The 26,254-nt window shown below is 35.0% G+C and overlaps 1 protein-coding gene across 1 annotated transcript; it reads left to right on the plus strand.

The window, feature by feature from the left end:
* Window positions 1-629: 629 nt before the first annotated feature.
* LOC132547719 (replication protein A 70 kDa DNA-binding subunit-like) lies at window positions 630-25,791 on the plus strand. Its single transcript, XM_060211523.1, has 23 exons — window positions 630-679; window positions 2,481-2,618; window positions 3,408-3,612; window positions 3,768-3,814; window positions 4,266-4,363; window positions 10,011-10,178; window positions 10,699-10,917; window positions 11,126-11,163; window positions 13,550-13,712; window positions 14,034-14,212; window positions 14,809-14,923; window positions 17,247-17,306; window positions 17,935-17,994; window positions 18,551-18,659; window positions 18,994-19,165; window positions 19,463-19,655; window positions 19,861-20,000; window positions 20,944-21,160; window positions 21,673-21,800; window positions 22,160-22,273; window positions 22,909-23,016; window positions 24,387-24,473; window positions 24,922-25,791. Exons 1-23 carry the CDS (start codon window positions 630-632, stop codon window positions 25,021-25,023), a joined length of 2,910 nt encoding a protein of 969 aa, XP_060067506.1. The 3' UTR covers window positions 25,024-25,791.
* Window positions 25,792-26,254: the final 463 nt, after the last annotated feature.

Consider the following 26,254-nt stretch of genomic DNA (forward strand, 5'->3'; position numbering starts at 1 on the left):
CTTTCTCGTTAAAAAATTCAGAGTGAAATTCATGTTTCTTAATCTTAAAAAGTTCTTAGTGTAATTCTTTAAATCTATATATGCATGATAACGATATATTGTTACGATGACCGAAGAAAATATTCGGCCACAAAACTAGCGTTTATATTTTGCACGTTGTCAGTGACATGAGTTCAATGAGTATTTTAAAAAGAAAATAAAGCATATATCAACATATTGATGAGTGACGTAAATAAAATATAGTTAAACGTAAATATCAGTATGAGTGTTATGTGTAAAAGACAAATAATAATGCACTTACCCCGTTAAACAACTACACAAATTTTGTTTTTATCTGCTTCATGGAGGCAGGGATAGCGTAAAGTTGTCAATGGATACGAGTCTGCGCACAGACAATTTCCGGTGTATAGTAAATACATTTTACATTTCAAAACTATGGCAAACTGCGATAATTATTTACCGTTAAGAATTTGTACAAGTTACACCTATAGCAAGGAAATAATTTATATTAAATATGTTTTTACTTAGAACGTCAGAAAATCGGACAGATTTATAGATATCAACGAAACAATAAATTTTGTTTCGCTTCTCGTAAGACAGGAACTGTTTCGATTTTTGTAGATAACAAAATGGCGACGTCCATCATTCAGATGATTGATAATATTTTTCATCAAGCAAAGTAAGAATGGTGTTTTCTCCCTCACAGCAAGCTTGACAATTCTTTCAAATGAATCATTTACGTGTAACCTTTTATTCTGTTGGATGTTTTTCTGTGAATTTCAAGCATCATACGTTTATACACTTGCACCAAAAAGTGGGTGGGTCCCAATAGATACGAAGATGAGAGGCTAAGGACGGTGGAGCACCAACACTTCTTCTTCTTCAACCTAGATCGACACCTTTCATCAAACTGAAGAAAGTGTTGATGTATTGATTTGTCCTTTGCGAAGCCAATTTTTTTATGACACACCTGCATACAAAGGATTCAAAAAGTCTGTGTTCAAAAGAGAAAAAAATCTTCAGTAATGATATCTAAGACGTGTTGGATATGCAGTGCATCGTCTCAAGTCCAGTGGTGTTTCCAGCACTCTTGAATGTAATATGAGTCAGGCAGTGCAAATAAAAAGAGCAAAACTGTATTGTTACAATGACGGTCTCGGTTGAAAATGTTGAAAACAAAACACCAATAGATTTTGGTTTACTGGTTAGTGCTTCAAGAAATGAAGAAAACTTGGTGCACTACAGTCAGTGATCAGTCATGCAGTTATTGTGGCGTTGACATTTTGTGAACTCGCATATATTTTATACGTTAGTAGTGGGAGGAATGGTGAAATTTTAATTCATGCTAACTTCATTTGTGTAAGATCATCTTTATGTTTAGTAGAAATCGAAAGTAAGTCGAGCAATTTCTGGAATGCAAAAATACTGCCATGTTATTTTTTATTAACATTAGCTAGCGATAAAATGTAGAGCACCTATGCTCCATGCCTTTCACTTCCAGAAGAATTTTTCTTTGATGGATCAAGCCCTGGGATCTAGGCCTTGAACAAATGTAGTCGTGCACACGTTACTGATATAGAGCTTTACTAAGGCACCTTTGGTACCCAAAGTAGTCTCTATCACATGTTCTTTCCTTATCTGTCAATACACCTACATATGTTGTATGATAATATATGTAATTGGTGTTTATTGACATACAAGGCAAGTACCTACGGACTTGACTCCAGGAGGCAGCATTAAAACAGATCTAGAGCCCATCATATGAAATGAATATTGGTATCTTTTGAAATACTAATAATTTGGTAATAATATTAACTGTGCAGACAGAAAGTGGTTTGATACAAATTTAGGGAAATAAAAACTTCACAATATAGTTCATTTCTGTTGGAAAGATGATTAGATTAATCACAAGCATTTGTATCTGGTATTGAAAATTCAAGTGAAAATCCCAAATAAATCACAACCACTTGTATCTGGTATTGAAGAATACTGAATAAGAATATTGAAGAAAGTGAAAATCCTAAATGCACATGATATATAAGATACAAGTGACCAAGAATGTAAAAAACCTGAAGAAAACAGTTGAACATGAATTTATTGACCTACATTGCAAGAAAGTTTGCATTGGAAATAGCATATCTATCTCTTTGAGCATGTACAAATGTACTTGTGTACATACATGTTTTTCTGTTATATTCTGTTTGATGAAAAATGTTTATCATATTACTTAATGAATTATTATGAAACTTTGTATATTCTTTTATGCATCTTATTATTGAACCAATTTTTTTAAGTGTAACTATCAGAGAAATATGCTTTGGAAAAGTTGGCATCACTGTTCATAGAGGACTTGTTTGTGCTAAATGGAGATTTAATTGCAGAATACAATATGTGCATGTAATTGTGTTTTCTTTTGTTATACCAATATTTTCCTCCTTAAATTTGCTAATAAGTGTATTACTTTTTGTTCTTTCTTTTAGAGACACTACTCAAGAAGAAATTGATAGTATTTGTTCAAGGATCCTCAACAATCTCTATGTTCCAGAGCAGTCTGGAGAAAGCTTGAATCTTTTACGACAACTTTTTCTTATCCTGCATGTATCACTGACAGAGCCATGGTAAGCAATCATGAATATATAGTTCATACATTTTTATCTCATGTTTTTGTCACTATTGTCACCTTGGTAAATTTCTAGTTGCTTCCATCTGGTAAAGCTATAGAGATCTTTCAGTAGATAATTAGTCTTGTATATCAGAGGCCACTGGTTTCAAAAGTTAGTAGCAAATTGAAAAAATAATGACTTCTGTTGCATTTTTTTGTTTTCCTATGTGAAATATAATTTCATGGGGTGCTGCAAAGTTTACATGCATATGATATAGCTTGATGAGTAATTATGATTTTTTTTCAAGATAACCTTTCAAAAAATAAAGTTATACTAGGGTACATGTATTGTGTTTTCTGTGAAACTACACTTATTAAAGTACCACATATTTGAAGTACACTGCAGTACATTGTCTCAGTATGTAGCGATATACTAATTGTACTAATGAAGACTGGTAATTTTTTTCTTGGCAGAATGATATTGTTTTAGAAATAAGCAACATTACTCTAGGACTCATCATTCAATTTCTTTATATACATATTGATGTAATAGGTCATCTTCTCATTTGCTGGAATGTTAAGTTTTAAACACACTTAGAATACCACACTTGTCATAAATTGATTTGAAAATTATGCACAGTAGTCAGCTCAATCAACTTTATACAAGGCCTATAGTTTTAACAAGGAGTGAGTGAAACTTCTGGATTTCAAAATTTTTGTACAGGAAATAAATGAAGAGTGAAAATATTTTAAAAAGAAACAAATAATTTGTTTATCATTTTTTTAAATTTTAATTTTTTCTCAGCTTACCAAAAAAGTTCATTGCAACAATGGTGAACATGGTGAGTTCTATGGACAGAGAAAAAACCAAGGAATGTTTATTGTGTGAACAAATGATGACAGAACTGTTACCAAGGGATAGAGAGGAACTTGGAGCAGATTTCTACACAGAGGACGAGCGTGTTGACCCTAAGTCTGTGGCCAACTCATTTACTGTGTACCGAATCCAGGTGAGTGTACATCTTCATTGATTTTAGATCAAAGTAATTGTGTAGTACCAATTATGATCTCAGGAAATGAAACACGACACTATGACAGTAAAGAAAAATGTTTTATTCATCACTGATTTAATTTTGCTTAATTTCTTTTGTGTGATTTATTTTAGGGAAACAAAAACAGATGCATTGAAAAACTGATACCACAAGCTGTCAGGTAATATAAATTTATTTACCAATAAGAGATGTTAGATCTTTGTTTGAGATGCTTCAGAAATTTGTATACATATAATGTGAAAAATTGTAAAACACTTTGAATATGTATACATCATTTTATTATAAATGAGCATTCATGTCTTGATATATAGTTGTAAAAGGATTTTTGTTGAGGCTGAATCATTATTCGCAGAATAAAGATAATCTGCATTACATATATGTACCTGTATGTCTGTCTGGCATATGCAAGTTTCATTTCCAATCATTATTGGTGGTAAAATTGTCTATAGTAATAAATGTTTCTGTAAAATAATGAATGGTGTTGATGTGTTAATAAAATGTCTTCCATATGTTGAACTTACCTGATGAAACCTGATGTAAAATTGGATGAAACCTTTAACTATCAAAACCTGTGATTTGTAATAATCTACAATTTATGTTCTTACCTGTAGGTGGATGTGTGGTGAGAATGTGGAGCCCATCGTACAGAGACAGACATTCTCCTTCCTAGTGGCAGTGTCTCTCCAGCATCGACTTCTCCTAACTGAAGGTACAAGATAAATTTGGCACTATGTCCATGCCTGGAAATAAGTCCAGTTGTATTTATATTCTTGTTCTGTAGAATAAACAACTACCAAATGTCCTTTAAATGTCCAATAATAAGCCCACCCATGCCTTTGAATTTGGAGTCAGAGATAATGAGTTGGCCCCAAGTTTTACTGCAGAATATGGATATGTTATGTGGACTGACATGATAAATAATATACAAGATCATATTTAGATATTTGTTTCCTCTGTGTTGAAGTAGTGACAAAAGATTAACATTTCCTCTATCAAAGAAGTTATAAATAAAGTCTTTCTTCTATGTAGGAGCAGTGATAAAATTATGTTTCTCAGTGTAGAGGCAGATATACAGATATGTTTCTCAGTGTAGAGGCAGATATACAGATATGTTTCTCAGTGTAGAGGCAGATACACAGATATGTTTCTCAGTGTAGAGGCAGATACACAGATATGATTCTCAGTGTAGAGGCAGATATACAGATATGTTTCTCAAGGCAGATATACAGATATGTTTCTCAGTGTAGAGGCAGATATACAGATATGTTTCTCAGTGTAGAGGCAGATATACAGATATGTTTCTCAGTGTAGAGGCAGATATACAGATATGTTTCTCAGTGTAGAGGCAGATATACAGATATGTTTCTCAGTGTAGAGGTAGATATACAGATATGTTTCTCAAGGCAGATATACAGATATGTTTCTCAAGGCAGATATACAGATATGTTTCTCAGTGTAGAGGCAGATATACAGATATGTTTCTCAGTGTAGAGGCAGATATACAGATATGTTTCTCAGTGTAGAGGCAGATATACAGATATGTTTCTCAGTGTAGAGGCAGATATACAGATATGTTTCTCAGTGTAGAGGCAGATATACAGATATGTTTCTCAGTGTAGAGGCAGATATACAGATATGTTTCTCAGTGTAGAGGCAGATATACAGATATGTTTCTCAGTGTAGAGGCAGATATACAGATATGTTTCTCAGTGTAGAGGCAGATATACAGATATGTTTCTCAAGGCAGATATACAGATATGTTTCTCAGTGTAGAGGTAGATATACAGATATGTTTCTCAGTGTAGAGGCAGATATACAGATATGTTTCTCAGTGTAGAGGCAGATATACAGATATGTTTCTCAAGGCAGATATACAGATATGTTTCTCAGTGTAGAGGCAGATACACAGATATGTTTCTCAGTGTAGAGGCAGATACACAGATATGTTTCTCAAGGCAGATATACAGATATGTTTCTCAGTGTAGAGGCAGATACACAGATATGTTTCTCAGTGTAGAGGCAGATATACAGATATGTTTCTCAGTGTAGAGGCAGATATACAGATATGTTTCTCAGTGTAGAGGCAGATATACAGATATGTTTCTCAGTGTAGAGGCAGATATACAGATATGTTTCTCAGTGTAGATGCAGATATAAAGATATGTTTCTCAGTGTCAGAGGCAGATATACAGATATGTTTCTCAGTGTAGAGGCAGATATACAGATATGTTTCTCAGTGTAGAGGCAGATATACAGATATGTTTCTAGGCAGATATACAGATATGTTTCTCAGTGTAGAGGCAGATATACAGATATGTTTCTCAGTGTAGAGGCAGATATACAGATATGTTTCTCAGTGTAGAGGCAGATATACAGATATGTTTCTCAGTGTAGAGGCAGATATACAGATATGTTTCTCAGTGTAGGAGCAGATACAGATATGTTTCTCAGTGTAGAGGCAGATATACAGATATGTTTCTCAGTGTAGAGGCAGATATACAGATATGTTTCTCAGTGTAGAGGCAGATATACAGATATGTTTCTCAGTGTAGAGGTAGATATACAGATATGTTTCTCAGTGTAGAGGCAGATATACAGATATGTTTCTCAGTGTAGAGGCAGATATACAGATATGTTTCTCAGTGTAGAGGTAGATATACAGATACAGATACACAGATATGTAGAGGCAGATATACAGATATGTTTCTCAGTGTAGAGGCAGATATACAGATATGTTTCTCAGTGTAGAGGCAGATATACACATATGTTTCTCATTGTAGATTTAGATATACAGATATGTTTCTCAGTGTAGAGGCAGATACACAGATATGTTTCTCAGTGTAGAGGTAGATATACAGATATGTTTCTCAGTGTAGAGGCAGATATACAGATATGTTTCTCAGTGTAGAGGCAGATATACAGATATGTTTCTCAGTGTAGAGGCAGATATACAGATATGTTTCTCAAGGCAGATATACAGATATGTTTCTCAGTGTAGAGGCAGATACACAGATATGTTTCTCAAGGCAGATATACAGATATGTTTCTCAAGGCAGATACACCGATATGTTTCTCAGTGTAGAGGCAGATACACAGATATGTTTCTCAAGGCAGATATACAGATATGTTTCTCAAGGCAGATATACAGATATGTTTCTCAGATATGTTTCTCAGTGTAGAGGCAGATATACAGATATGTCAGTGTAGAGGCAGTTTCTCAGTGTAGAGGTAGATATACAGATATGTTTCTCAAGGCAGATATACAGATATGTTTCTCAGTGTAGAGGCAGATACACAGATATGTTTCTCAGTGTAGAGGCAGATATACAGATATGTTCAGTGTAGAGGCAGATATACAGATATGTTTCTCAGTGTAGAGGCAGATATACAGATATGTTTCTCAGTGTAGAGGCAGATATACAGATATGTTTCTCAGTGTAGAAGCAGATCAAGGCAGATATACAGATATGTTTCTCAGTGTAGAGGCAGATATACAGATATGTTTCTCAGTAGAGGTAGTAGGCAGATATACAGATATGTTTCTCAAGGCAGATAGACAGATATGTTTCTCAGTATATGTTTCTCAGTGTAGAGGCAGATATACAGATATGTTTCTCAGTGTAGAGGCAGATATACAGATATGTTTCTCAGTGTAGAGGCAGATATACAGATATGTTTCTCAGTGTAGAGGTAGATATACAGATATGTTTCTCAAGGCAGATATACAGATATGTTTCTCAGTGTAGAGGTAGATATACAGATATGTTTCTCAAGGCAGATATACAGATATGTTTCTCAGTGTAGAGGTAGATATACAGATATGTTTCTCAGTGTAGAGGCAGATATACAGATATGTTTCTCAGTGTAGAAGCAGATATGTTTCTCAGTGTAGAGGCAGATGATACAGATATGTTTCTCAGTGTAGAGGCAGATATAGATATGTTTCTCAGATGTAGATATGCAGTGATGATACAGATATGTTTTTCTCAGTGTAGAAGATATACAGATATGTTTCTCAAGGCAGATATACAGATATGTTTCTCAGTGTAGAGGTAGATATACAGATATGTTTCTCAGTGTAGAGGTAGATATACAGATATGTTTCTCAAGGCAGATATACAGATATGTTTCTCAGTATAGAAGCAGTGATGAGAGTGTGTTTCTCAGTGTAGAAGCAGTGATGAGAGTGTGTTTCTCAGTGTAGAAGCAGTGATGAGAGTGTGTTTTTCAGTGTAGAAGCAGTGATGAAAGTGTTTTTCTCAGTGTAGAAGCAGTGATGAAAGTGTGTTTCTCAGTGTAGAAGCAGTGATGAAAGTGTTTTTCTCGATGTAGAAGCAGTGATGAAAGTGTTTTTCTCTATGTAGAAGCATTGGTTAATGTGTGTGTCTCAGTGTAGAAGCATTGATGAAAGTGTTTTTCTCGATGTAGAAGCAGTGATGAAAGTGTGTTTCTCAGTGTAGAAGCAGTGATGAAAGTGTGTTTCTCGGTATATAAGCAGTGATGAAAGTGTTTTTCTCAGTGTAGAAGCAGTGATGAAAGTGTGTTTCTCAGTGTAGAAGCAGTGATGAAAGTGTGTTTCTCAGTGTAGAAGTAGTGATTAAAGTGTGTTTCTCAGTGTAGAAGCAGTGATGAAAGTGTGTTTCTCAGTGTAGAAGCAGTGACGAAAGTGTGTTTCAGTGTAGAAGCAGTGATGAAAGTGTTTTTCTCGATGTAGAAGCAGTGATGAAAGTGTTTTTCTCGATGTAGAAGCATTGGTGAATGTGTGTTTCTCAGTGTAGAAGCAGTGATGAAAGTGTGTTTCTCAGTGTAGAAGCAGTGATGAAAGTGTGTTTCTCAGTGTAGAAGCAGTGATGAAAGTGTTTTTCTCAGTGTAGAAGCAGTGATGAAAGTGTTTTTCTCGATGTAGAAGCATTGGTGAATGTGTGTTTCTCAGTGTAGAAGCAGTGATGAAAGTGTTTTTCTCAGTGTAGAAGCAGTGATGAAAGTGTTTTTCTCAGTGTAGAAGCAGTGATGAAAGTGTTTTTCTCAGTGTAGAAGCAGTGATGAAAGTGTTTTTCTCGATGTAGAAGCAGTGATGAAAGTGTTTTTCTCGATGTAGAAGCATTGGTGAATGTGTGTTTCTCAGTGTAGAAGCAGTGATGAAAGTGTGTTTCTCAGTGTAGAAGCAGTGATGAAAGTGTTTTTCTCGATGTAGAAGCATTGATGAAAGTGTTTTTCTCGATGTAGAAGCATTGATGAAAGTGTTTTTCTCGATGTAGAAGCATTGATGAAAGTGTTTTTCTCAGTTTAGAAGCAGTGATGAAAGTGTTTTTCTCAGTGTAGAAGCAGTGATGAAAGTGTTTTTCTCGATGTAGAAACATTGGTGAAAGTGTTTTTCTCAGTGTAGAAGCAGTGATGAAAGTGTTTTTCTCGATGTAGAAGCAGTGATGAAAGTGTTTTTCTCGATTTAGAAGCATTGATGAAAGTGTTTTTCTCGATGTAGAAGCATTGGTGAATGTGTGTTTCTCAGTGTAGAAGCAGTGATGAAAGTGTTTTTCTCGATGTAGAAGCAGTGATGAAAGTGTTTTTCTCGATGTAGAAGCATTGATGAAAGTGTTTTTCTCGATGTAGAAGCATTGGTGAATGTGTGTTTCTCAGTGTAGAAGCAGTGATGAAAGTGTTTTTCTCGATGTAGAAGCAGTGATGAAAGTGTTTTTCTCGATGTAGAAGCAGTGATGAAAGTGTTTTTCTCGATGTAGAAGCAGTGATGAAAGTGTTTTTCTCGATGTAGAAGCAGTGATGAAAGTGTTTTTCTCGATGTAGAAGCATTGATGAAAGTGTTTTTCTCGATGTAGAAGCATTGATGAAAGTGTTTTTCTCGATGTAGAAGCAGTGATGAAAGTGTTTTTCTCGATGTAGAAGCATTGGTGAATGTGTGTTTCTCAGTGTATAAGCAGCATTAGAAAATGTGTTTCCTGTGTCTTTTTGAAAGTAGCCATAATTTAACATATTTTGGCTACTTTCATGAGCTGATTGAGATGATTGCGATTACAAAAAAGTATCTTTATGTTTGTTTTTCTTTCCTGAAATATCCATTTACATTTGCCTTGTTTTATTCTGAAATTCTGCTGACTAGCATTAGTCAGCCATTAATTGTGAACAGACACTGCAAGACCTTACACTCTGACCCTGCCCTTGCATGACATCAGTCTCCTGTCCCAATCCTTACTTGTCCTTGTCATCCAACATTTAAACTGCATCATCCCACAAGTTATATGAAAGTAGCTGAAATCTGCCATGCTAAAAATTAGTTTTAGCTGTACTCGTAGACCATACTTATACCTCAGTCATAGACTTCCTGTGTCCTCGTTTTGCAGGCAATATAAAAGACTGTAGTAGAAGCATTTCAAAATGGATGATGTTGGCCAGTTTACAACAGGCCCCCAACCCATACAAAATGAAAATATTCAAGAAGGACCAGAACAGTGTGGTAACGGAGGTTGATGGCACACCAAGCCGAAATTTCTTCACTGTTCTCAATATTGGTAAATTTATGTTAAATCATTAAGAATTGGTAGTTTATGAAATACCTACTTCATTTCACCTATATATTTTACCTACTTCATTTTACCTATATATTTTACCTATATATTTTACCTATATTTTTTACCTGTATATTTGATGAATTTGCGACACCAATATCACTATTTGATTGAAATATAATGAAATACTATATATAACTGATGAAATGTGCTAAATATTAAAATATTTAAAACAAGAATCCACATTACTGGAATTTTACATGATTTATAATTCTAAACATAATAGATTTATTAAAATTATTGTTCTGGTTGCAATTTGTTTTTTTTTAATTTAATATTTTAATGGTTTTTCATTGTTTATATTCACAAATTTTAATTTTCCTTGTTCATTGGTAGTAGTCAACACTATACATCTGTTTAATAATGGTTTCCCATAATCCAATCTGTTTTTTTCTTTGCTTTGTTGATATGAACACAATCATATCCATGACAACTGTTGAGACGTTGTTTATATATACCACAGGTCAGTATTACACAGAGGACCAATTCCTGAATATCTACAGTTTTTCTTTACTGTATAAATGGTTACACCAATGTTTTACTGTGGAGGCCTCGTCGTCAGCTGCAGAGAGTGACCGCTCTCATGTAAGCTCTACTTCATCACCAGCACACAGAGTATTTGATGTCCTGGTCAACAAGTCCATTGACTACTGCTTCAGAATCCTTGACCAGTGTGACAGAAGTAAGCCAACTCGTGCTATAAGCATAACAAGAAATCACACTTTTAGTTTTCAGTGTAAATGCAAATTTTTCTGTTGAATGTCATTTTTTTATGCTAACTTAGAGCTCAAGAAGAAGTGTGAATAACAGGTTACCAGTAAGTCACCACTGGGGTTTGTATGTATGAGTATATATACAGTAAAAAGTGTAAAAGACCATTTCTCTTACAGAACCTAAAGTTCAGTCTGACCAGGATTTACAGAATGCTGTAAGTAAAATTTTGTATTCTTAAAGTCAAAAATATACTGTCAAGGTCAAATGGAATCAATACTCAGTTAAGAACAGTGATAGGTAGTCCCATGTCAATTGTTTGTTTATAATCTTTATTTATACATAGAGATCACTGAAGGGTAACATTGTTTGTGTACTCATTAATGAAGTTAAACAAACTTGAACATCTATTTAATTTCAGACAAAATAAAAATCAGCTGTATGATAATGGTAGGTCATCACATCATAAATCACAGAGTACTTATATTCACATCATACATTTTAAACATGGGATATTGATTAACCTTTGTGAGACTGTAAGTTGCATATCAAAAGTAGGTCACTCTGATCTATGTTTTGACCTCTGACCTACATAAAAAAAAAAGCTTGTTTGGGCCCAATCTTCTGTACAACTAATCAATGGGATCTTGATCCATTATTATGTTATCTTTAAGTAATTGATTTATTTGGAAAAGCTAATAAAAATATTTCTAATCAGTATATTAGAAGTAAAGGCCCTTTGGCTATATAGCTTATATTTGGCTGGAAGGTTCCTTTGATGGAGCCCAACAAAGTTTGTAAAAAGAAATGACCTTGACCCATATTCAAGGTCAAAGATGTCAAATGTGTTAAAACCTTTAAATGACTTCTTCCAAACTACTGGAAGGCCTAGAATCATTATATTTGGCAGGAAGGTTCTTGTGATGAATCAGAACAAAGTTCGCAAAAAAAAATAACCTTGACCTATATTCAAGGTCACAGAGGTCAAATGTGTTAAAACCTTTAAACGACTTTCCCCAAATATTGGAAGGCCTAGTATCATTATATATGGCTGGAAGGTTCCTTTGATGAAGTCGAACAAAGTTTGCGAATAGAAATGACATTGTCTCATATTCCAGGTCACAGAGGTCAAATATGGTAAAACATTTAAACGACTTTTTTCAAAATACTGGAAGGCCTAGAATCATTATATTTGGCTGGAAGGTTCCTTTGATGAAGCCCAACAAAGTTTGCAAAAAAAAAAAATAACCTTGACCTATATTCAAGGTCACAGAGGTCAAATGTGTTAAAACCTTTAAGCAACTTCTCCTCAAATACCGGAAGGCCTAGAATCATTATATTAGGCTACCATGTTCCTCTTCTGGTGTCCTACAAAGTTTGCTAAAAGAAATGACCTTTACCAATCTTCAAGATCACAGGGGTCAAATGTGTTTAAACCTTTAAACATCTTTTTCTGACTAACCAAATATCTAGGATAGGTTCTCAATGATGCCCAATAATATTTGAGAAATTAAATGACCTTGACCCATATTCAAGGTCTCAATGGTCTAATGCATTAAACCTTTGAACAACTTCTGCTTAACCAAAAGGCCTAAAATCATAATAGTTGGCCAAAGGTTCCCTTTATAATGCCCACATAGTGTGTGAAAAAATAGCTTGACCCATGAAAATATTTAAGGTCACTGGGGTTAAATTTGGTAAAATCATTAACAACTTCTAATTGACCAAAGGCTGTCATATTTGGCCAGTTAAAAGTTTCACAAAGGCTTGTGTACAAATATGTAGAACCTTCCAATTACTTATTAAAGGGATATATTTGGCTGGAAATTTTCTTGGCATAATTTTGAATAAATTATAAATACCTTTCACAGTGATGTCACACTGTTCCGTCCAGCTATAACTAAGAGTTTTTCTGCTATATTATTTGACCATCTTCTTTCCTTGATTTAAAAGAAAGCTGTCAGTTATATTTAAATGGAAACAGCGTAAGAAAGTCTCAATTCAACATTGCACAGGTGAGGGGGCTGACTACTAAGTGACAGAACCCATATGCAGTAATTTGTCATATTGCTTTAAGCATCTAAGGTGGAACATATGCACAGATATAGTACTGTTGGTCATAAAGATTCATATGAGCGATACAGGCCCTCTGGACCTCTTGGTTAACATCTAAGTACACAGAGAGATCAAGAGAGTCTGCCTGAGTTAGCACAACTCTTCACCTGAACTTTAGCATTGTAAAGGCCTGGTTACTGTAAATGCTTACCACACTGTTTACATGTTTAGTATATAATTTACATGTGTATTGTATAAATAGATACATATATCAAAAATTTTAATTCTTCAAACAAGGACTAGACTTCATCATCAACTCTACTTTCAACATATTTATAAAAAGACTGGATTTCAATCATACTTTCATCACAGACTTTCAACATATTCAAACTTTATCAAACAAGATTTTTAACATAATTGATTTTTGATTATAAACTTAATACTTGAATGTCCTTGATTTTATTATACTGTCAGATTTAGTATGTGAATGTCCTTGACCTTATTTCAGCATGTACTTGAGACTTTGACTGTCCTTGACCTTATTTCAGTGTTTACTTGAGACAGTGAATGTCCTTGACCTTGTTTGTAAGATTGACACGGGTCAGATATCCAAGGTATTCCAGGAAATGCGTCACCTATACAACAGACTTTCCCAAGACTTAGGCAAGTCTCGCCTATTGCTACCCATCTTACAATTCTATATGAACCATAGTAAGTGTACTTATAGTTTTTTATTTGTGTATTTCATTTTTGTAAGACTTATTAAAAGTTATTCAATAAATGATTTAGAAATCTAGGCTTTTTCCACATTTTTGTTATTAACGCTTGTGAAATTATAACTTATAAAGATAAATTGCCTTTCAAATTTGCATTTTTGTGTGAATTGAGGTCATAAACAAACCCCTCTCAGCTTAATTGAAAAGAGCAATTTGTATAAGTGAAGTAACAAAGATTAAACATTAAGGATACAGGAACATATTTTTTGAGGACAGTTGTTGACAAAACTTACCAACTGGTGTGTTTTTGTTAAAGGTAAGGCAGTGCTACATGACCCTCAGGAAGCCTACAGGCTCATCTTTCACACAGTGCTCTCTCAGAGTTTCATGGACAATGCTTTGATGTTTGACATGGTCATGTTCCTGCGACAGAATCTAGAGGCTTTGTGTCACAACACTCAAATCCTCACCACTTTCTTCCCCAACATCTTTAAGGTTTGGTTGAGAGTCATATTCAACATAGTTCACAGAAAAAGTATTGATTGGTTGTGATAGATATATATATATAATATGTATATCATCATCATTGTCATTTAATACGATTTGGTATGATATTTATCTTTGTGGTATAACATGATATATATCAATATAATATTATCTTTATCTTTGTGGTATAACATGATATATATCAATATAATATTATCTTTATCTTTGTGGTATAACATGATATATATCATTATAATATTATCTTTATCTTTGTGGTATAACGTGATATATATCAATATAATATTATCTTTATCTTTGTGGTATAACATGATATATATCAATATAATATTATCTTTATCTTTGTGGTATAACATGATATATATCATTATAATATTATCTTTATCTTTGTGGTATAACATGATATATATAAATGTAGTATTACTTGATATTTGTCTTTTCCTTCATCATATATCATGATTAGTAACTGTATACCAATATGATATGGTGATATTAAGCATCATTATATTAAGCAGCATGACAGTAAATGCAAGAGTATGGATTGTAAAAGACATTGGAAGTTATTTTATGTTTTTATTGAATGTCAGATTCTAGCATGGAACCCAAGGACCTATTTGAGTGAGTTTGAAGAACTACTACCAGCTCTGATGTCATCTTCTACAGCACTAGAGGTAAAGCATTGGTCTCCAAGAATATTTTTAGGTCATCTGGACCCGAAGGGTCCGATGACCTATAGTCATCATGCTTCGTCCGTCGTCGTCCGCCGTGCGCCGTGCGCCGTCCGCCGTGCGCCGTGCGCCGTCCGTAAACTTTTCATTCAAACGACTTCTTCTCAAATACTAGAAGGTCTAGGGGGCTAATACTTGGCACAGAGGATACTGGCATGGAGCTCTACCAAGTTTGTTCAAATGAATGACCTTGACCCACTTTAAAGGTCACAGGGGTCAAATATGTTAAAATCTTTAAACAACTTCTTCTCATTAACCAAAAGGCTCAGAGTGTAGATATTGGGCCTGTGACATGCTGGGATGAAGGACTACCAAGTTTGTTCAAATGAATGACCTTGACCCACTTTAAAGGTCACAGGGGTCAAATATGTTAAAATCTTTAAACAACTTCTTCTCATTAACCAAAAGGCTCAGAGTGTAGATATTGGGCCTGTGACATGCTGGGATGAAGGACTACCAAGTTTGTTCAAATGAATGACCTTGAACCACTTTAAAGGTCACAGGGGTCAAATATGTTAAAATCTTTAAACAACTTCTTCTCAATAACCAAAAGGCTCAGATTGCTGATATTGTGCCTGTGGCATGCTGGGATGAAGGGCTATCAAGTTTGTTTAAATGAATGACCTTGAACAACTTTCAAGGTCACAGGGGTCAAATATGTCAAAATCTTTAAATAACTTCTTCTCAAATACTAGAAGGCCTAGGGGGCTAATACTTGGCCCATAGCATGCTGGCATGGAGCCCTACAATGTTTGTTCAAATGAATGACCTTGGCCCACTTTCAAGGTCACAGGGGTCAAATATGTTAAAATATACAAAGGACTTCATCTCAATAAGCAAAAGTCTATGAGTGCCGATATTGGGTCTGTAGCATGCTGGGAGGAAAGGCTACCAAGTTTATTTAAATGAATGACCTTGAACAACTTTCAAGGTCGCAGGGGTCAAATATGTCAAAATCTTTAAATAACTTCTTCTCAAATACTAGAAGGCCTAGGGGGCTAATACTTGGCCCATAGCATGCTGGCATGGAGCCCTACAAAGTTTGTTCAAATGAATGACCTAGGCCCACTTTCAAGGTCACAGGGGTCAAATATGTTAAAATATACAAAGGACTTCATCTCAATAAGCAAAAGTCTATGAGTGCCGATATTGGGTCTGTAGCATGCTGGGAGGAAAGGCTACCAAGTTTCTTCAAATGAATGACCTTGAACAACTTTCAAGGTCACAGGGGTCAAATATGTCAAAATCTTTAAATAACTTCTTCTCAAATACTAGAAGGCCTAGGGGGCTAATACTTGGCCCATAGCATGCTGGCATGGAGCCCTACAAAGTTTGTTCAAATGAATGACCTTGGCCCACTTTCAAGGTCACAGGGGTCAAATATGTTAAAATATTTAAACAACTTCTTCTCAATAACCAAAAGGCTCAGATTGCTGATATTGTGCCTGTGGCATGCTGGGATGAAGGGCTATCAAGTTTGTTTAAATGAATGACCTTGAACAACTTTCAAGGTCACAGGGGTCAAATATGTCAAAATCTTTAAATAACTTCTTCTCAAATACTAGAAGGCCTAGGGGGCTAATACTTGGCCCATAGCATGCTGGCATGGAGCCCTACAAAGTTTGTTCAAATGAATGACCTTGGCCTACATTCAAGGTCACAGGGGTCAAATATGTTAAAATATACAAAGGACTTCATCTCAATAAGCAAAAGTCTATGAGTGCCGATATTGGGTCTGTAGCATGCTGGGAGGAAAGGTTACCAAGTTTATTTAAATGAATGACCTTGAACAACTTTCAAGGTCGCAGGGGTCAAATATGTCAAAATCTTTAAATAACTTCTTCTCAAATACTAGAAGGCCTAGGGGGCTAATACTTGGCCCATAGCATGCGGGCATGGAGCCCTACAAAGTTTGTTCAAATGAATGACCTTGGCCCACTTTCAAGGTCACAGGGGTCAAATATGTTAAAATATACAAAGGACTTCATCTCAATAAGCAAAAGTCTATGAGTGCCGATATTGGGTCTGTAGCATGCTGGGAGGAAAGGCTACCAAGTTTATTCAAATGAATAACCTCAACCCACTTTCAAGGTCACAGGGGTCAAATATGTTAAAATATACAAACGACTTCTTCTCAACAAGCGCCTCTTGTTTCTTTTATATGATACTGAAAGACTCTAATGCTTAGATATCAGAGGATCATGTGTCAAGCTTTTTTTACATAAGTACTATGTATAGGTACTGTTGTTCTTTATAACTTTGGTTTTAAAGGGTTTTTTATTTCTGTGTCTTTTCAGACTCTGCACAACCTCCTCCCCAGATTCCCAAGCAGGAATCAGGCGGTCAAAATTACAAGGGTAAGTCTGGTTGTGATCGGTCAAGTTCTGGCTTTGATCTTTTACATAGATGGGTCACAATACCAGAGGTCTTTGAACAATTTTTTCATCTGCGAGAAGACACAAATCTTGCGTGTTTTTGTTTAAAAATTTGTGGAGAAAATTTTAATAGCACTTATGATTCAGATGAAAAGAACTCTGGAATGAATCATAGCTTTCATAAGTATTTTAAGAATGCTTTAAGGAGGAAAATGTTCACTAAAATAGAAAATCCATTGAACACTTATTATACTATGGAATTATGATGATTATGTCCGGACATGTTCCAGGGGTGCAGAGAGCAAAATTGTTTGTGACTGCTGGAGTATTTTTAGGATGATACAGATCTAAACTGGCAATAATCACTCTACTTACCTTTCTATGATGTCACAGTGCTAGGGTTGGAAATAGGACATCACAATCTTCGCCTAATCACAGTTTGTTTTGTAAAACTTGTATCAAAGTTATCACTCTTATAATGGTATCCTATGTGGTCCATGTATATTCTGCTGAACATAAACTTCTGTACAAGCAAGAAGTATTGTGCAGAAAACATATCTTCATTGGACCATGTTTACAACCTAATGAAACATTTTTGTTTGTGCATCAGGTATTGGGAATCAGAAGCCAAACACCATCAAGCAGTCACCACCAGCAAACCCATACAAAGGTACTGAAAGAAGAATGATTATCCTGTATAAAACCATGTAACATATATAGTCACTGGTACTTTACACAGAAATAGTAGGGAATGCATTCGAGTAACCAGGCTGTCCAGCTATCAATAGATATATATTGACATAAGTAAGTCTGGTATCTACACAGTAGGATACTGACTTTATGATACGATATTGATGTGATACAATGAACAGAGAAGGAAACATTAAGTTTTGGAAGCAATATCACTTACTTGTCAAATAAAAGGTTCACGGTATCATCCATAGTCAATATTACAGGAAAAATTAAAAAGAATTATCAGGCAGTATGGCTACCAAAAAGTAACCTGAATTTAGGAAATTTGTCTGTTAATAATGCTGAGGAATTGCAGTAGAAGATATAGGAATGTAGTTATAATTCTCTAGTGTCCTAAAGTAATTGTTTAGAATTGATGCTATATTGGCTGACAGACATTGTGACATTATGCTAATGATAAATATAGATAAAGCACTGTCTTCATGATTGGCTTTTACATAATAAGTTTAAAAACAGACTGATATTCCCTGCAGGAAACGCCAACAAAGGAGGTAACTACAGTATGAAGGGGTCTTCTACACCATCAACACCTGGCAGCAATCGTGTTCACACCATCTCATCCCTCACACCCTATCAGAACAGGTAAAGCACATTTCTTAGAACTTTCTTTTTTTTTATTACTTGGATATTTATTGTAACGAAGACAATTGTTCAAATGCATTATGAAGAAGCAAACAAATTGCACATTTTATTTATTCTGTTGTATAAAAAGAACTCTTGTAAGGGACACAAGTACAAAACTGTTCATTTGATCAAATTAATTTTTGTTAATTTTATTTTAATTTTGACATTTGTCTTGATGAATTAATGTTAAGTATGTAAAGGTGTTTGACTTAACAGTATAAACATCCGGGATCCTATATTAACTTGTTTCTTTTTTTATAAAAGTTTAAGACTGGATTACTGTGACTTGTAGATGGAGAATCAGGGCGAGAATAACACAGAAAGGTAGCATACGGACATGGAGTAATTCACGGGGTGAGGGAAAGCTGTTCAGTGTGAATTTCACAGATGAGTCTGGAGAAATACGAGCAACAGGTTTCAATGAGGCTGTAGACAAATACTATGAAATGCTGGAAATGAATAAGGTATGGTCTTCACAAACAAGATGTAGTGTTTGTTGGATAATTTATTTAGATATGAGTTCAATTTAAATGTGCAAGTTTTAAAATAGTAGGTATTGGTAAATGTTATGAATCTCAAAGTTCCTGTTAATTTACATATGACTGAATACTGTTACTAGTATTATATATCTACTGGTGTTTGGGGAGGGTTTGTGGTATGACTTCCATAATGATATGAGAAGAGGTTTAATAAAATAATATCACATCGAACAGTGAAGAGTAGGTAGGACTTTTAATGATGAATCGTAATTACTATTGAAGGTTTACTATGTGAGCAGAGGAACACTCAAGACAGCCAATAAACAGTACAGCAATGTACAGAATGACTATGAGATGACCTTTAATCAGGACACAGTGATAGAGCCTTGTACAGAGGAAGTAGATCTACCTGGCATTAAATTTCAATTTGTTGCTCTCAATGAACTTGATAGTAAAGCAGCTAACTCCTTAGTGGGTAAGTTATTCAATGACTCATTGTAGGGAAATCTTGGAACAGGAAGTCATTATTTTGTCTGATTTTGATGTGAGATTTAATTGTCAAACAATTTAGAAAGTCAGAATGACTAACTACACTTTAATAAAACATCTGATACTACAAGTGATTGTGCTTTGTTAGAACATGAATTCTATGCTTTTGGTGTTGTTCTGTGGACCTGTAGATGTGATAGGAGTAGTAAAGAGCTGCAATGAGGTAGGAACAGTGACTGGGAGACAGAGTCAGAAGGAAATCACAAAGAGGGACATATCCATAGTCGACCAGTCTGGCATGGCTGTCAACTTGACACTGTGGGGAAATGATGTAAGTCATCACATTGTACTTCATACCTCAGATTGTTTGATCCAATGAATTATTCTGTTATAAACAACCACACATATGTCAGATTTGATAATAAGGCATAGCTAGGTTTATTGTTGATTAATCTGTTGTAAAATAGTTATCAGTTGGATGGTCACTTAAACACTTACTGTTATAAACAACCACACTGATGTCAGATAAGGTAATAAGGCATAGCTAGGTTTATTGTTGATTAATCTGTTGTAAAATAGTTATCAGTTGGATGGTCACTTAAACACTTATTGGTTGGATCATTAATTACCAAGAATTTCCGTAACTTTGTTAGTGTTCAAATATTGGTTTTAAGTTATTAAGCAGTCTAGAGGCAATGGGTCATAACATTTTTTCTGCAGCATGCTAGGATGAAAGTCTATCAGATGCTACCTGTCTCTCAATTAAGAATTGTAATTTTCTGTAACTTTTATGTTGCCATAGCCATTATATTCTTTTGCCATAGCTATCATATTATGTTGTCATAGCTATCATATTATGTTGTCATAGCTTTCATATTATGTTGCCATAGCTATCATATTATGTTGCCATAGCTATCATATTATGTTGCCATAGCTATCATATTATGTTGTCATAGCTATCATATTATGTTGCCATAGCTATCATATTATGTTGTCATAGCTATCATATTATGTTGCCATAGCTATCATATTATGTTGTCATAGCTATCATATTATGTTGCCATAGCTATCATATTATGTTGTCATAGCTATCATATTATGACAGGATCACTTGAAAAAGTTCTGAAGTATTAAATCCATTGAAATGCTTTCTTCAAAAATGTATTGTGAGGGCAAGTAACTTTTTAGGTACATGGGAAAAGATTCCATAGGGGGAAAAACAACTTGAAAATCTAGTATCATGCTTTCTAAAATGAAATTATTTTCTGTATCAGGCTGTGACATTTAGTGGTGATGGTCACCCAATCATGGCTGTGAAGGGAGCACGTCTGTCAGACTTCGGAGGAAGGTCATTATCTGTATTAGCCAGTAGTCAGGTGGTAATGAACCCCACTGACCTCAAGGTTGCCTTTCAACTGAGGAGTTGGTTTGACTCAGAGGGACAAGGAATGGAGTTCCAGAGCTTCCGGGGTGAAGGTGGCAGTGGATCAGGTGAACAAAATTAAAACATTTTCCCATTTTCAATAAAATAATTTTCAAAATTTAACGAATTACCAATAAGTTGTTGATTTCGACTGCATTACAAAAGGTATTAAAATCCTCAGGGAAGTGTGATCCTATAGCCTATTGTATTCTTGTTTAACTTATTTGTTTGATCCTTAAAATCTTTCTATTATCATTTAAGTCTTTTTGGCTTTTATAGAGATTAATATATAAATTTTAAAGTAGATCAAATTGATTTAGCTTTCTTATTACTGTCAGGCTATCTCTAAGTCATATCTAGATTTACATGGACAACTTCAAAAGATATGTACATGTAAAAGAGCTTGTGGTGATATGTCTTTAATGTGTTCCCTGGCAGAGGATATCTGAGTAAGGAGTAGGGTGTCAACTCAGTAGTGAAAACCATGGTTAGACATAATACACCAGCTTATGTTGTGAAATTCCATATACAAATCTGTTTCTGCAGCCTTTTGCTCATATCTGTTTAATTAAATACACAGGAAGCGGTACTAATTGGATGACATTTGCTGATGTCAAGTCTCAGAATATTGGTGGTGGGGAGAAGGCAGACTACTTCACTTCTAAAGGAACTGTGATATTCCTCAGGAAGGAGAACTGCATGTACAAGGTGTGAAAACGAACTTGTCTGCCAAATGAATGGCAAAAAAAAGGAAACAATATTAATTAGATTATATACAGTGGAAATAATGTAGGAGTTTATTTTGTGTTAGATATTTGTATGTATACAATATTTATCCCAATCTTTGCAACCTTTTTATTACTTCTTATAGAATTTAATACAAAGTAAAGTTACTTTTATGATGTGAACTTTTCAATGCAGAAATATATTACAAAGGGTAATGACTGCCATAGGTCTTATAGATGTATGTTTGAATCAGGGCAATCCTACAGTATCATCATTTTAACTGGAAGTTTCAAAACTTGTAGCAAAGTTTGTATGTGACTTCAGATTTGTTCTGTTTTTAGGCCTGTCCAACAGAAAGCTGCAATAAAAAACTGATTGACCAAGGCAATGGCATGTTCAGGTGTGAAAAATGTTCCAGAGAATTCCCAAATTTCAAGTGGAGGATGATTTTGTCTGTAAGTTCATGACGGTCAAATATTGGATTTCCTCATTTGTCCTTGCTTTAAGATTGACTAAGGACAATCTGTATAGATAAGATTTGTGTATACATTTGCCTTATACTCTTTTTCCTAGATAGTTTCTTTGAGTATAGTTTAGTATGGTTTGTGATATGCCCTCCGTATAATCAGACAAAAGTTTAGGATGCTCTCATGCTTCACATCTTTGTCCTTGACTTTTTTACTTCAATAATAGGACTCAACTTCTGCTCCTATATGCAGAAGAAGCAATGTCATATGTAAGTAAGGCTTGTTCACAATCTAGCTGCTTTTCAACTCCCAGTAAACCATTTCACCAGATAGGAATGAGATTTGACTGTGAAAACAGCTCTTTTCTACCATGTACTCCACCATGATAATGACTCTCCAAATGTGCTTTCACACAGCTCTGTTCACATAGATTGCCAAATCATCTGATATGTGAACACAAAAGAGGTCTATGAATCTGGTTTATTTGTTTATGCTAGGCTAAGACATGATTATGTTCTGTTGGAAAAACTAAACATTTAGGCATTGATAACTGTTTAATGGAGTGAAGAACCTTCTGTTTAATGGAGTGAAGAATGTCTACCTTCATGTTAATCTTATTCCAGGCCAACCTTGCTGACTTCTCTGACAACCAGTGGGTGACATGTTTCCAAGAATCTGCTGAGCTATTGTTGGGGAAAAATGCTCAGGAACTGGGTGACATGAAGGACTCGGTGAGTGTCTAAGAATCAAGGTATCACACAAAATTTTAGGTGCTTACATAAAGAGATGCAGGTTTGTCATTTATATTGGACAAATATAACACTTCTGTGGCATACAAATATGGCAGACAATAAACACAGGAGGAATGATTGGATTTTGTTCAAATTTGGTCTGAAGCATCGTTGGGTGAAGGGAAATTTATTTTTATAAATATGGGTTCAGCCCACTTGGGGCCTGAGGGGTGAGTGAGGCACAATAGGAAAAATCATATTGTTGGAATAAATGGATTTTGCCCAAATTTGGTTTGAAGCATTCTTGAGCAAAGGGGAATCAGTCTTGTCTAACAGGGTTTCAATGCTGCCATGAAAATGGGGAAATCTTTTGAAAATGGCAAAAGTACTTTCTGGTCTTCAAGCATGATTCAAACACTGCACTGACACAGATCTGGTAAATCATGTACTTGCTGGTAGAACTATCCAGAAGAGAAATTGGAAATAGTACTGTTTTGATTATTCCAGGGATAGACATAACTATAACAATATATCACTCTCCAGGTCATGTGGATTCCCTCAGTATCAGAATGATAGCCATCACCCCAATCTGTGCTTGTATCCATTTTCTTAAGAACTGTGTGGTTAAGCCCTGAACAATTAAGTTTAATTATTGCATCATGTCTGACATTTGAAAATTCCTCGTTCAGCCCCTCATGACATCCGAAATGGGTTGCCTGGATCACCGTTTTTCAAAAGAACAATGAAATAGCTCCAACCGACTTTCACACTCTAATGATCTCATAAAATATAACACATAACGAATGATGATAATATGTACTATATTCCATCCACCTTGATAAATATTCAGTCTTTAAATTTTGTTTTTCCAAGTCTGAGATGGTTTCATATTTAATGTGTGCCCTTACTGACAATTTGATATAAACCAGGAAAATTCTTTTGAAAAACAGGACATGACCTGGAAAAAGCCTTAAATTTTGCGTGTTGAAAAGTGTGGGAGCCCTGGTATAAACGTTAGGCCTCTGTGCCTTGAGGCAGGAGTAGGGGGGCCAAATAGGGAAAATAGAGTCAATTCATTAAAATACTTCTCCTGTAGGAAGGAATGTGATATTGCCCAAATTGAGTCTGAAGCATTTTTGAATGAAAGGGAATTAATCTTGTATAGATGTTAGGTTGCGTCCCTCTGGGGTTGGAGGAGCATGGTGTAATAATGGACATGATGGGAATGATTAAGGTTGTGACCCCCTGGGGTGGGAGGAGCATGGTGCAATAATGGACATGATGGGAATGATTACCACTTTCTAGAACTATAAGGCTTTGTGAGCTACTCCCTGAAGATGATCTGGCTTATCAAATGTTTCTATTTTCAGGATGAAGCTTCTTTTGATCAAGTGTTTCAAGATGCCATGTTTAAGCCCTACATATTTAAGCTAAGGGCAAAAATGGAAACATACAATGTAAGTTACCAATTTCTGAAATAAATTTGTCACAATCTCTGAGTTATATGTTAGAAAATTTTCAGTTATTGTTACTGAAGGCTTCTCAAGTAAAATACATTTTCAGTTATTGTTACTGAAAGCTTCTCAAGTAAAATACATACCCTGTTACTGTAGATCGTCCATTATTTTATCTTGCCATGATACATGAGTGGAAAGGAGACAATCATAACATTTTCATAGCTTGTGAGGATCTCCTTCAACAATGTTCAAAATGACCTTATGATATGATATAATTTTGCATTCATTGTACACTGTCAGATGTAATGGGTATTGATTGGGGGGGGGGAGGGTTTTTGTCCAGTTAACCATATCACCAACTAAATGACAGGAAGACATTTTGTATATGCAGCCTCTTGCGTTTCAATATAATTAAATGAATGATTTAATTTCATTTTCTTATCATTAGGATGAAACCAGATTGAAGACGATATGTGTGAATGCCAACCCCATCAACTGGAAAGAATACGGCCACCGATTAGTGGAAGAAATTAACAAACTTGCAGTATGAACATGGACCTACGATATTGTGATGATTGTAATCAAATGGAACATAAACTTGTCATTTGGTGGAATATTTAGATGGTGACTTGCTTTTTAATATGTGTTAATATAAGTTAAAAAAAAAGACAACAGAACAGAAAGCAAGAACCGTTAGGTATACTACACAGTGATATAAACCAACAAATGATCTCTGGATTGTTTTGATTGGTTATTGTGACAGATGCCAGCCCTTGTATCGTAGTCCGTATTTAAAGAAGCGTGGTTTTGATTGGTTACTGTGACAGATGCCAGCCCTTGTATCGTAGTCCGTATTTAAAGAAGCGTGGTATAATACAGTGATATTCTGAGGTATTTGTAATGAATGTGTCTGTATACAAAATGTATATAGAAGAAACATATAATATTCATTTGTTGGTAGTATTGAAAAAAAAATCCTGGAATTTGGTCTTATAATGTTTACTTTAGCTTTCAGGAATTCTTGGGCATTTTCAACCTGGCAAGAAAATATTTTTCGTTCTGGAGGGTTGTACAGTAATATCTTATTTGCATGTTAGTCATTTCATATGAAGCCTTTGTTATTGAGGATGATAAATTTTGTGTTGGGATTTTATACTTCATATTTTGTTCAAAATGGCTTCCAATGTAGCCAGTTAGTGCTGTAGATTATATTGTTTGCTAATCTCAAGTAGATCCAAAGATGTTTCTATTTCCTAAAACTGCTCATTGATTCCAGGTGTCAGTATATAGCTAAAATAAATATCTGAATACAGCTAAAGTGTTCTGGTTTGTTTAATTCAATGAAGATTAGTGAATTTTACCAGAACTTCTCAGAAAGTTTTATGAAAGAATCCAAAATTATACCACTTTGACATGAACATAAAGAACTACATATCCCCCATCAAAATTTTAAACTTGATGTATCTCTTCCGCCTTTCTTCCTCCTCCTCTCCCTCTTCACCTTCTCTCCCTCCTCCTCCTCTCCCTCTTCACCTTCTCTCCCTCCTCCTCCTCCTCTCCCTCTTCACCTTCTCTCCCTCCTCCTCCTCTCCCTCTTCCTCTCCCTCTTCTCTTCCTCCTCTCTTTATCAAAAATAGTTAACACCTAACATTTTTCTCAGTAACTTGAAACAATTTTCTGTATTGAAAAGAAAAAAGAAATTAGATTAGATCAAGTCATAACAATGTGAAATATGAAGAACATTCACTCCAAAGGCAACTAAGAAAGGATTTTTTTTAATG

The sequence above is a fragment of the Ylistrum balloti genome, unplaced genomic scaffold, assembly GCF_031769215.1.
Source record: "Ylistrum balloti isolate Yb309-2 unplaced genomic scaffold, AGI_CSIRO_Ybal_v1 Utg369972, whole genome shotgun sequence".
Lineage (NCBI taxonomy): Eukaryota > Metazoa > Mollusca > Bivalvia > Pectinida > Pectinidae > Ylistrum > Ylistrum balloti.